This window comes from Temnothorax curvispinosus, unplaced genomic scaffold (assembly GCF_003070985.1).
Source record: "Temnothorax curvispinosus isolate PA1 unplaced genomic scaffold, ASM307098v1 QBEX01011856.1, whole genome shotgun sequence".
In the NCBI taxonomy this organism is placed as follows: Eukaryota; Metazoa; Arthropoda; class Insecta; order Hymenoptera; family Formicidae; genus Temnothorax; species Temnothorax curvispinosus.
In genome coordinates this window covers 689,177-701,115 of record NW_020221636.1, presented here as the reverse complement: position 1 = coordinate 701,115, position 11,939 = coordinate 689,177, and the positions used below count along the sequence as shown (strand labels likewise).

At 37.8% G+C, this 11,939-nt stretch overlaps 3 protein-coding genes across 3 annotated transcripts; all 3 read right to left on the bottom strand.

Annotated features, from left to right (window-relative positions):
• Positions 1 to 2,014: 2,014 nt before the first annotated feature.
• On the bottom strand, positions 2,015 to 4,700 carry LOC112461875 (calcium and integrin-binding family member 3-like). Its single transcript, XM_025027283.1, has 5 exons — positions 4,359 to 4,700; positions 4,124 to 4,262; positions 3,935 to 4,055; positions 3,307 to 3,478; positions 2,015 to 2,845 (listed from the first exon to the last, which is right to left on the bottom strand). Exons 2-5 carry the CDS (start codon positions 4,207 to 4,209, stop codon positions 2,628 to 2,630), a joined length of 597 nt encoding a protein of 198 aa, XP_024883051.1. The 5' UTR covers positions 4,210 to 4,262; positions 4,359 to 4,700; the 3' UTR covers positions 2,015 to 2,627.
• Positions 4,701 to 4,816: 116 nt separating this feature from the next.
• On the bottom strand, positions 4,817 to 8,102 carry LOC112461874 (protein misato). Its single transcript, XM_025027282.1, has 5 exons — positions 7,842 to 8,102; positions 7,668 to 7,748; positions 6,121 to 6,561; positions 5,231 to 6,035; positions 4,817 to 5,157 (listed from the first exon to the last, which is right to left on the bottom strand). Exons 1-5 carry the CDS (start codon positions 8,073 to 8,075, stop codon positions 4,949 to 4,951), a joined length of 1,770 nt encoding a protein of 589 aa, XP_024883050.1. The 5' UTR covers positions 8,076 to 8,102; the 3' UTR covers positions 4,817 to 4,948.
• A 1,963-nt stretch (positions 8,103 to 10,065) lies between these two features.
• Positions 10,066 to 11,701, bottom strand: LOC112461869 (apolipophorins-like). Its single transcript, XM_025027276.1, has 4 exons — positions 11,504 to 11,701; positions 10,923 to 11,168; positions 10,566 to 10,769; positions 10,066 to 10,408 (listed from the first exon to the last, which is right to left on the bottom strand). The coding sequence occupies exons 1-4, from the start codon at positions 11,699 to 11,701 to the stop codon at positions 10,379 to 10,381; spliced, it is 678 nt and encodes a 225-aa protein (XP_024883044.1). The 3' UTR covers positions 10,066 to 10,378.
• Positions 11,702 to 11,939: the final 238 nt, after the last annotated feature.

Genomic DNA, 11,939 nt, shown 5'->3' with positions numbered 1-11,939 from the left:
CTTTTCTCGTTTTTTTTTCTCAGGAACTTTATTATTATTAATTCTTATCCGAACGAGAATAGATTTTACACTTGTTCTTTTTTTACATGCGTTGCGAAAAAGCAATATTGTATTGAAGCGATGCAACCATTACCAATATATATTAGCTCAAAAAGAGAGAGCGTTTACAATATAATACCAATATGAGAAACTAGTTTAATTACTCTATACCCAAAATAAAAATTGGATATATATTGTTAGCCAATATTGCTGCAGTAAAGTTGTGCCAAGAGAGTTGTATTATAGGCTTGCAACTTAATTGTATTACGCGCATTGTTGCCTGAAACGAAATCTTTTGTGCGGGCTACAACTCACGCTTGTAAGGCGTAACGCAAAAACCGATTTAACAGCTTAATCGCAATTAACCGAAAAAGATCGGCATGCTTCTCACGCGCGGTATTCCATTATTCGTGCGCCGGAGCACCGCCGCCGCGCGTTCGGAGACGCGCGCGCAAGAATCGCGCGGTATTCCACGCGCGATCCATTCGAATAGCTTCGAGTAAAACTTTGTGGAAATCGGCAGGTATACGATTGCGTAAATTGCGCCGATACGGTTTGTCAGCCACGGAAATAATGGGGAACGAAACGCAACGTGTTACACACGCGCGCTCTTCCGCCCTCCGCGGCCTCCACACTCGTCGTCGATCTCGCGGAGGACGGAGGACGCCCACGTCTCGTCCCGTATAAATTAACGCAGTCGTGAAATCGCACTCGCGAGTCCTGTCCCCCCTTCCCCCCGTGTCGCCGGGAGGGACTCTTGTCTGGAATGAATAGCCCGGTTACTCGCTCACCATCGCTCATTATTGTTCAACAGGGGCAACTTATGTGTGAGAGCGCGAAAAGGTATATCTGCAACGCGTACAAAGCGATATACAGGGTGCCCTAAAGGTCGCGTGCCTTTATTCGAACCGCAGGTGGTCGAAAACGGATCGCAAGTGGAACAATGGCTCTCTCAAGGTCGAGGACTGAGGGGAAATGCAACGGAAAACGAGATTCCACAGGTATTTCCTCCGGGAAAGAAATCGATTAGGGAGCGTCGTGGAAAAATGTGTGACTTTTGATACACCCGATACATCGGCGCCCCAGCCGAACGTCTCTCTATCGAGCTAATAATTACCTCGGTGAGTTTGCGAAAGTCTCATCCGCGGTATTTCACGAGAAGGATCCCCGGGCGATTTTCGTCTATCGTTAGCGTGATCCAGGACGTCGGTAGTAGCAAACATCGTCATTAAGAACTTCGGATGCTGACGGCGCTTGATGAGAGTGTCACAGATGCGCTGTCAATTTGCGGTGGCCGAGTATAGGGGTTTGCATTAATTACAATTTCATCCAACTTCCGCGCGTCCCCAAGGCGCGGCAATCCGCGGACAACCCGGTCCAGACAGCATTTTTGATATAATGTCTAAAAGATATCCCGATAACGTCTTAATGATATCCCGATTTTTTGATATAGTGCTGTATGGGAAAGATTTTCCGGCTTGTGCATCGTCAACGCATCAAGAATACTTCGCAAGACCCAACGATGCTTTATAGGCAGCGATACTTTTTCCGCAATCGGTGGGCGACTAATGGTGGAGGATAACTCCGTCACTTATACGGTCCATAGGCGCGTCGCCGCGATCCGCAGACGCGTTTATGCAGATTACCTCCTCTCGATTTACCTCGCACTATAACGATAAATTAACGTGGTGCGGAACATCACGGGTCAAGAAACTGTTATAGGCTCCGATGCGTTTGTTCGCGATGTGTTATTATTTAGGCGTTACTGTTCATTTCCGCCTCGGGCAACCTTTCGTGCGTACCTTCTTCGTCTCCTAATCTCTACGACTATGGACGTAAACGCGACGTATTGAAAGGCTCAGCTAAAGAGCCGGCAATCTTCATTAAAGTAGAGCAAAAATGAGCAAATGGGCATTAATTACGTTGCATGAAGCGCGAACTGAAATGAAACGGAAGAGAGATCATTTTCGAGCTCATAATTTCTCAGGTATTTATTAATCCTCTGTTGCGCAGTGCAATTTTCAAATCACACGCCAGTCTTCTCTTTTTATTACCCAGACTCCTTTTTATACTTCACTTCACTTGTCGACTATTATAATTTTGAAGCTATATTATGAAAGTTTATCTCTCTTTCGTTCTTAAGGAAGTAATTATTCGTTATTTTGTTCTAATTTAATTTCCCCATCACACGTCGAATAAGTCTCTTGATCAAGCCAACAAATAATTTAGCTAATTAATCCTACTTTACTAACAATAAGATTCGGTTACCTTAGTAGCACAACTTTATTGCAACAATATTGGCTAATAATATTTTTATGTTAGGTATTAAAAACTAATTTTTTATATTGGTATTATATTGTAAAGTAGACGTTCTCTCTTTTTGAGCTAATATTGGCATGTGCATTTACATTTTATTAATAACCAATATTAGCTTTACATTGGGAAATATTGGCCAAGACATTCCCAATATTCAGCCAATATGTTGCCAATTGTGCTACCAGGTTATTGACAATTGTATGTACGTGTAACCGTTTAAGATATTATATTACGGTACATATATCTTTTGTACGTGACTTGGATCGTGCAATTTATATTCTTATGTGGAAAGTCGCCATGAAGTCGGAGGATCTGGTCACAACGTGCTCGAACTCGAGATAAGACAGAGCTCCGTCGCCGTCTATGTCGCTCTCCTCCAGAACTTTTCGACACACGGTAGCCACCTCTTCGGCACTTAGCCCACCTCGAGTCAGCTGCCGACAGGTGCGCTCCAAATCACCCAGACCCAACACCCCGTCCTCGTCGAAATCTGTTCGCGGAAAATTACAAATTGATAGATGCAATAGATGAGCGATCGTCGGAATATTGTCCCAGCGAGAGGCTGAATAAACCTCGCGGTGATTCTACCTTCGCATCGGAGAACGTTCTCTTTCACTTAAGCCTAATCATAAAATATTTGAGAGGTAGGGGGGGGGCAACGGGTAACGTGACAAAAACGCGTAATCTACGGTGAAAGAAAAAAACACCCCGCTCGCACGAGGGTACTATATAATTATGACGTTGCGCCGCGGCAAAATCGATCGGTTGTTCCGTGCAAATATTCTCGTGCATCGTGGATGTCGTGTCTGGATGCCGTATGTACTTCTCATCCCATGGAACAACTATAGGTACAGCCGAGGTCGACCTCCAGGCTCTCTCACGATCCGCTCGTCCGCCCGTCCGTCCGTCCGTTCGTCGGCCGTCCGTCTGGGTTCACCTGGTGGTCCGTACCGTAAATTTTGAAGGCGTAAAAGACTTTCAAATCCCGCGGTGCTTGTTCAGAGAACACGGACAACATCTCGAGAAATTCCTCGAAACAGATTCCTTCGGAGAGGGACGTTGATTGTCCTGAATCCTGACGTTGCGTAAAAACTTCCGAGATCCGTTCTCTAAATGGATTCTCCTAAAAAGAAAAAAAATTCCTCCTTAACAAAAACACGAGAAAATGGAAAAAAAAAATATATATATATATTTATTTTTAGCTAAAACAAAGATAAGTTTAAGAATTATTATAATATTGTGAATACTCGTTAAAATATATAATTTAAGTTGAAAAAAATCTATAATATCCAGTATAATGATATATTCATCTATAGTAGGCAGAATACGTGAAATATATACTCTAATAAAAGCGTAAAAATATTCGTATAGATTTATCTATATATATATAATAATCACAGTTACTGTAAGTACAATGTTTAACATAATTATAACATAAACTTAAATTTAAATAATTATGTAAAAGTCTATTTTTCTAAAGAATAGAAATGTATATACATGAAGTTTTTTTTACAACACATATGAAACTTATTATATCAAATTTTTATTGTTCAAAATTACTTAAAAATTTGAAATAGACCTTTAATTCAGGAATACGCGCTAAATACGACAAGGGCAAACGAAGAGACGATGCCTCTTGCGGCGTCATGGTACGTGGTATCATTCCAGGATCTCCTATTTCTCGAAATCTTTTAAATATTCTAGAAAAAAATGGAAGTTTTGAACAAAATGAGAATAAAATAAAACCATACAATCAAAAGGATATTACCTCAAGATTTCTTTGCGTGTGAAAAAGGTACAATCCTGATAATCTTCGAGTTGTTCTTCGGTGAATGTCGCCACTTTATTTCCCATCACTCTTTTATTAATTCCTTCTTTTATATGTATATTGTTACGAATGTTGGATTCTGGAATATTATTATCACTTAAGAGATAATTTTTCTATTATTTTTCCGTAGAAAGAAACAGGCGAAGATAATTAATTGTCATAGAAATTGACGAACAGTTTAAACCGGATTAAGAAAGACTGTTACATTTACGAGAAAACAGCGAGAACTGAGTTCTCACATCACTGATGTTCGATACGAAATCGTGCAATCTAATAACCAGGGTGTGTCTCGCCACTCCCATCAGCAAGGACGTTTTGATCTTAAATTTACGAGCAACTATGACCTATTTATATACCTTGTTAATTGTACAGTAAAAATTATTTTCTCTTAATTTAAACATGCGAGCTGTCTGATAATAATCCTCTATAATTAGGTCTTTTTATATGTAAAGAAAATTATACAATCAGTAAATGGAAATTATTGATTAAGTCACTAAGACTTAAAAAATGCCGATATATAGGTGTACAACTTTCAAGTACAGTACTAGATGATTAATTAAATTAATTGTATTTATACAAATGCAGAAGAATGTTATATTTTAATCTTAATCGTACAGATTAAACTTATAAGCGTTTCTATAAATCTACTACAAAAGATTTTATTGTACAAAATGAAATATTGCAAATGTAATCGTAAATTGCAATAAATATTAGAATTATCGAAATTACACAAGCAATGTGTTTTATTTACAATATAGTAATACTTTAGACATAATGATCTTCATACGCTTCTTTACAATCAGCTAAATTATGAATACATTCCATAAATTCGTCTTCCTCAAGTCCGGAATCCGTAAAAGCATGGAATTTCTTGATATTTCTTATCCTTTTGGTTTGCTCAAGTAAAGATTCGTACATTGCTGCAACATTACTGCCGCTGTGCATCCCAGCCATCACCGCAACAGAGTTTACATCTGAAAGAGAAAGCAAATGCTGTTACTTATTATTACTTAATTTGTGTTTCGTACTAATAAAAAAAAGACGCACTGGTTCCTACGGGCCAACCGGCGATATTTCCATCCTCGGTTACGTTATTATTGAAGATCTTTGGATATGGTAAGGAAATTTTCAGTGGTGCTTCAATGTTGCATAAATACGTGGCCGACGCGTGACACGTACACGCCAGATACAGCGTCATCATTTCGTGCACGCTGGAGCATTTGTATGCAGGTTTGGATATTTGTTTGCTGGCTTCATGAACGGGTCGCTTCATTCTGTCTTCGGGAATTCCTCGTAACGCTATACTTTGCATATTATTATCCATCGGTATATCGCAGCTCGGTGTCAAGCTTGTCCATAGAGATCCCTCGAATTCATCCAATACGTCTATTAAATCCATTTTCATCTTCATAGGAAACGGCAGACTCAGGCTAGTCGCCGCGGCTTTACGACCCAGCTTGTTCAGATCGGCACATAAATCGGATAAGCTGGCGCCCGAATACTTCTTGGTTCTATATCTTAAGCTCACGGTGTCTAGAGCGGTTGCCAATATCGCGCTGCTCTGATATCTTAGTTCCGGACTGTACGTTATGTTCTCGAATTTACGTGAATCGGCCGCGAATGGCCAACCGACTTGTCCACAGGAAAGGGGACTGTAAAGCGACGAATGCTCTCCGATATGTTGCCAACATAATGCTGTATTGACAACTTTAACCAAGTCCGACGCGCTGGGCTCGGCATTGTTAAAGTCAAGACATGGAAATGCCAAGATACTCTTTCCGTATTCGTCGCGTAGATGCTGAACGCAAGATGCTCCAAGACCAGCAAAGCCATCTGCAGAATCCATAAGCACCTATTTTTGCAAATATTACATTAGCAATATAATTATTTTAATAATTAATAAAAAAATTAGGTACAATACTGTATAAATTTTTTACCTGAAATCCTTGCATTAAATCACACTCCTCTACGTACGATCGTATTCTGTCCGCGAAATTGTCGGAGAATTGTTCCGTAGCCCATAAATCGCGGCCATACGTGAATATATTGAATGGTCGCTGCGTGCAATTGTGTGAATACTGTTTGATACTATGTACTGTTCTCGGATGGAACAGAGGTAAAAGATAGTCGACCCATGACTTCACGTCGCTTTCAAAGTTGTAGGTTTCTGCATCTACAGCTTTATCGAGTTCATTTAAATTTTGAATAAAAGGTGATTTAGGACTAGGCTCGGCGCTAGTAATTTCCAATTTTGTACTATCCCATAGCAGTTGATTATCTGAAGGTTTCGTATCATATAAAGAACCTTGCTCATTTAGGTAGCCTAGCGTCCCTTTTAAATCTGCTACTAATAATCTCGGGGTAAACGTAACTTGTTTCTGAAACACAACTGTGCAGTAGTAATTACTAATTTATAATATCGAAACACGTATATATATATTTATAATATAACTTTTCGAACATTCAATTATATATTTCAATTCAAACAATTCAAACAATTTATTTATAATTATATAAAGCAATTTATTAAGAAATAAATATAGTAAAATCTGAATAGCTTTCATCACTGATTTCTTTTACATTTACATATGTTATACATAAATATAATTATTGAAGCTGTTTATTAAAAAAACTGCTTTTATCCTTTTTTTATTATATTTACTGCAATATGTTTTTGAGAAAAATGTTTCGGCATTTTTTTACTTTTTAATTAAATTGTATACGTAAAAAGTAACTCTTTGAGGAAAAAAATATATAAAAGGGTTTTATATATACTTTATATATAAAAGGGTTTTATATATACTTTATATGGGCGTCACTTCCAATTGAAGTTAGCGCCAATGGCCTTGACTTTCTGACATATGTTGTTGAGATAATGGTTCTATTCATGTACAATTCGTTTCATTTCGTATACAATTCATTACATTAAAATTATTCCACATGGATCTCCAACTTTTCAGCAAAGTGAGTCCATTTCATAATGCCTTGTGCTTGTAGTGCACAACAAGGTTTATTATTGTAGCCTACATTTTCTACTTTTCACACAAACCGTACAACGATAGACTTTTGTTTCGGACTGCAAGCACTGGGCAATGTGGAGTAGACCTTGCTTGATATGGAAAGTTGGAAATCCATGTGGAATCTTGCAATAATAGACCACGTTTCACACCACAAGTATAGGGCGATATGGGGTGGATTTCGCTTTACGTAGAAATTTGGAAACTTATGTGAAACATATTAAGAGTAATCTGTACTTTCAATTTGAAGAAAATTGGAAGTGACACCTGTATAATGAATAAAGCCTGATATAAAATTTCTGACCACATATTAATTAAAATATAATCCAGAATTCTTGCAATTCTAGCTTGGGGAAAAAATTGCTACACAAATTATGTCTCTTAGATAGTTGCAATATTTTTGCTGCCTATCTGTAGAAGCAGCAACACATATTCAAAACAAACTTCATTTTCACAATTACACTTACTCGCGAGTTTTCACCTTCTTTGTACAGTACATTATGGTTCACCTCGGACGGATTCTTCGGGTCATATGTGAAGTTAGACTCCTGCGAAACAAGATTATCTTGTGATGTATTACAATGATCTTTAGATACAGAGAGACACGTCAAGACTTATCAACAAAATATAGCCATCGATACCTGTAGATTCCACCAATGTGCACCAATAAAATTCGAATAATGGCCTAATTGAATGGTCAAGATCTCTCGTGTTGTCATATTTGTCGAATTTATATATTGCTCTCTGCAGAACGATATATGACTCGACCAAGCGTGAACGGATCCTTGTTTACCTGTTTTCGATTGATTGGTAGAGGACGTAGAGGTTAAGTTAAGGCACAGTATAAAATGTCTAACGGCGCGATTCCATTCCATTACGGAACACGAGCGTCCCGTTTGACCACAGCCACTCACAGCCCCCGGTGCCTGGAGTTTTTCCACTGGACCAGCCAATCAGATATTTTTACTTTAAATCAGCCAATTGACGATGTGGTCAATTGAGTCCCGCCACTCAATCGAGTTCATCTTTTCTCTTTTTCTCTCCAACGTGAAAAGAAAAAGAGAAAAGATGACGTGTGCAAGAAGTTCAGCTAAAAACAGATTCTTAGCTGAAATTTCATGCGAGCGAAGAAAAGCCAGCGTTTATCCCCACTCCACCTCACTGTAAAGCCAGCGTAGAACAGCTAACGCTATCGCCCCTATCATTTTCATGGAGCGAAGAAAAGCTGGCGTTTATCCCCACTCCACCTCACTGTAAAGCCAGCGTAGAACAGCTAAACAAGAATTGTGTATAATAAAAATAAAGTACTCCAATTATTATATACAGTACATCGCGTACGTTGAATATTATAGACGTACATACAGTGGTAGCTGCAGTTGCAGCAGAGGTTGTAAGGAGACGACGCATAGCCGCTACAGCTGCAGCTATATATTTAATGAAAAAAAAAGAAGATACGCGAAGAAAAGGCCGCAACAAAAAATATTAAAAAATATTAAAAAATAATATTAAAAAATAATATTAAAAAATATTTGGATTCATTGTTTTTGCTAGGGCACCTTCGTTTCATGAAAGCTTAATTACGAAAACATGTGACGTCGAAAATCGAAAGCAGCGATAAATGGTGACTTCTGACATTTCCACTAAATAAAAATCAATTTTAGATTAGTCGGACTATCAAAGTCACAAGTTGTGGAACGCTCTATATTTAGCACTAATAAAAAATATATGTGCGTATTATAGTCCTGGCAACTACAATTCGACAACGCACATTTTAGTTTTGCTCTTACGCAATCGAGAATCGCGTTTTACGTGTCATTACGATCTGTTTAAACATTCAGGTATATCGGATGTGAAGTATAAGTTTAACTTTGCGTGAAGCCACTTAAGGGGATCCTAAAGCCGTCTGTAATACCGGCTTTTTTTCTTAGCACTAATTTTTTAATTGACTTTATAGAAATGCAAAATTCTTGTTTAGAATTAAAGTACGCATCAAAATCTAGGTCATGGTGGTCAAATTTATATCGAAAACGAAAAAAAATTAATATTTTTGTTAATTTTTGGTATACGTGACGACAATATTTGCTTTGTACAAAAATTCCACGATAAATATCCACAAAATTAGACCGGCATGACCTATAAGAACAATATCGTGCAATTAGATCTAAGATTGAAAACCTAGAAAAAAAGATTACTTTATATAACTTTTATATGTGCAAAAGCACATTCAGGTTGACAGGATAAGCAATATTGCGTGTGGCAAAAGATGGCGCAGTAATCGAACAAAGACAGATGCCTCTCGTTAGACAAGGACAGATATAGATATATGACAAGAAAACAGAATTAGAAATGTTGACATTATCGACGTCGAGGAAGTTCAGCCTTCACTTTAGGATCCCCTTAACTTCTTTTCGTAAAACATTAAGTCAGTTTTTCCCCATATAGGTCATTCATCTTTAATTCAAGGTATCATAAATAAACTCTCGCACGTTATAAAACTATATATAAACTGTATAAAATATAACTTATGATCGTCAATATTATTATCGTTACAATTTTAAATGAAGAAATAGGATAAAGTTATTAGGAATACTGATGGGTTTTCTCATCGTATATTTTCGAAAGTTTCAGAAGATTGAAAACAATGCAACTTATATGTTTTATAGATAAGATAAAACCATAATTTTCAAAGCCTGAATCGTAGTGCACGATTATAGCGCATCTCGAAGTATTAAAATCTTATATTTTTTGCGCAGGAGCATAAAATAATTATGACGCTTCTTCTTTTGATGTGAATAGAACACAGGTGAAAATGTTGCTGGAGGGCGCGAAGGCACTAACAAGTTTTCAATTACACACGAACAGCAGTATATGTATATGTTCAATGTTTATTTCTCTCTGTAAAACATCGTTGGTACATCGATAAATGGTACACCAATTGCATTAATTTGCATTGTTTATGTTAGATCTAGAAAACGAAGGAAGTTGTCATGAGGCACAATTCGAGTCTTGCACCCGATATTCTTTTCGATCTGTGGAGGATCGGCGATACCGACCAAATGATGCAATTATATCACTTATCACTCTATCAAAAAGAGCTTTTACGATATTGTAACAAAATAACAAATAGATTACATCTAAATTAATTAGTAATAATAGTATGCGTAGTACTGTGGCTCCTTCAACCCTTCACTCCTTCTTTCGTGTGTCTCTGCAACATAATAACAGCGCGATAAGATAAATTGTATTGTTTCTAACGCCTATGTTACCTCGATTGAATTTACATAGTTAACGCCGTGTTGGCGTTAATTACCATAGCGCAGCTCACGAGTATTACCGCGATTATGGTTTGAAACGTGCACACTTACCGCAAGTTGTTCCTTCTCCTTGCGTCCCACGATCTTACAACGAGGCTGTTTAATTCCGTGAAATTGGTTGCAAACGCAATCTTGTTCAATTTCGACACTCGTGAGGTCCTCGACGATCTTTCTAGCGGTAACTTGAGAGAACTGCCTCTTCTGATTCGGTTTAGCGTCCACCAAATTGCTGGAATTGAACGCCGCTCCGCCAGACTGCAATAACGTTACGGTGTATAATAACCGATCCGATTACTCTTCATCAATTATTCTTTATGTATTTAGGGTAATCAACTTATTCATTAATTCAAAAATTATCTCTTCAAGATGCTTAAGTTGATTCTCTTTTTTGTTTCTTTGCATACTTACCGCGATAGCAAAGTTGGCACACATGTCAACCGTAGGGAGAACCATGTTGTTTCTAAGCTCGGTGTTTCCACTCAGTGGCTTCTTCTTGTTGTCGCCGAATACATATACTCTGTCGATATCGTAACCAACAATACTCTTTTGCGCTTTGCCGGAGACCTGGATGTCATTGGTAAAGTACACGTGATAGTAAGTCAGACCCAAATCTCGGTACACCTTCTGTCCAATTATAATCCTCAATTGTTGCAACTGAAAAACCAATTTTAAATCTCTCTGTTAACGTTGATAAATGAAAAAATGAAAGTATTACGCTGTGATTCTACAGTAACGCATAACTAAGTAGGAAAGTCTTTTCCACCAATGGTTTATTTCTAGTTTTCATCAGCACCTAACTTTAATTAGCTTTTCGTTTTTGTCTGAAATTACATTTCGCGAAAGTAAGAAATATAAAATAAATAACAAATTGTAGTTGCAGTTAGGCGATATTTGTGAAATCATTCGTAAACTTGTAATACGTCCGATCCATCGACTGACTTTAATAAATAATAATTAGTAATACAACGTGATCGCGAGTGGAAACTCACCGATATTGGCAGTGGACTCTTCTTGTAGGGGGTAGCGAGGACTGAGACGACAGCCTTGACCGCGCCAGGTCTGAAGGGATAGTTAATGGCTTCCTCGTAGGCGTCGGTCAATTTGAAGGTGCCAAGCTCCAGGTCTAGTCTTTGCTCGAGGTACTTCACTTTCTTCTCGATGTACCTTTCTTGGCCTCCTGCGAACATCCCCAAGTAACTCGTATATCAAAAAGGTCAGATCTTTCTATTTTAAATCTTTCTCTTATAATTTCGTAAAATGATAAATTACCTCCAAAGTAATAATTGGCTCTTCTGGCTTCTCGAATTTCATATTCTTCACCTCGCCCTCAATGTTGGTACTACCGCCGGTGGTGTAATGTTGCAGCCATTTGAGTTTTCTACAATATAACAAATACAAATTAACACAATATAACAAATAAATTTA

Excerpts from the sequence above, each read along its gene's own strand:
- LOC112461875 (XM_025027283.1), bottom strand. The coding sequence starts at position 4,209 with ATGGGAAATAAAGTGGCGACATTCACCGAAGAACAACTCGAAGATTAT. Across the intron at positions 3,479-3,934 it reads CGCGTATTCCTGAATTAAAG|GAGAATCCATTTAGAGAACG; the intron begins GTCTATTTCAAA and ends TTTTCTTTTTAG. Across the intron at positions 2,846-3,306 it reads TTACGCCTTCAAAATTTACG|ATTTCGACGAGGACGGGGTG; the intron begins GTACGGACCACC and ends TTCCGCGAACAG.
- LOC112461874 (XM_025027282.1), bottom strand. The coding sequence starts at position 8,075 with ATGGAATGGAATCGCGCCGTTAGACATTTTATACTGTGCCTTAACTTA. Across the intron at positions 7,749-7,841 it reads CACATTGGTGGAATCTACAG|GAGTCTAACTTCACATATGA; the intron begins GTATCGATGGCT and ends CTTGTTTCGCAG. Across the intron at positions 6,036-6,120 it reads ATTTAATGCAAGGATTTCAG|GTGCTTATGGATTCTGCAGA; the intron begins GTAAAAAATTTA and ends TTGCAAAAATAG.
- LOC112461869 (XM_025027276.1), bottom strand. The coding sequence starts at position 11,701 with ATGTTCGCAGGAGGCCAAGAAAGGTACATCGAGAAGAAAGTGAAGTAC. Across the intron at positions 10,770-10,922 it reads GTGCCAACTTTGCTATCGCG|TCTGGCGGAGCGGCGTTCAA; the intron begins GTAAGTATGCAA and ends ACGTTATTGCAG. Across the intron at positions 10,409-10,565 it reads AGGAGAAGGAACAACTTGCG|AGACACACGAAAGAAGGAGT; the intron begins GTAAGTGTGCAC and ends ATTATGTTGCAG.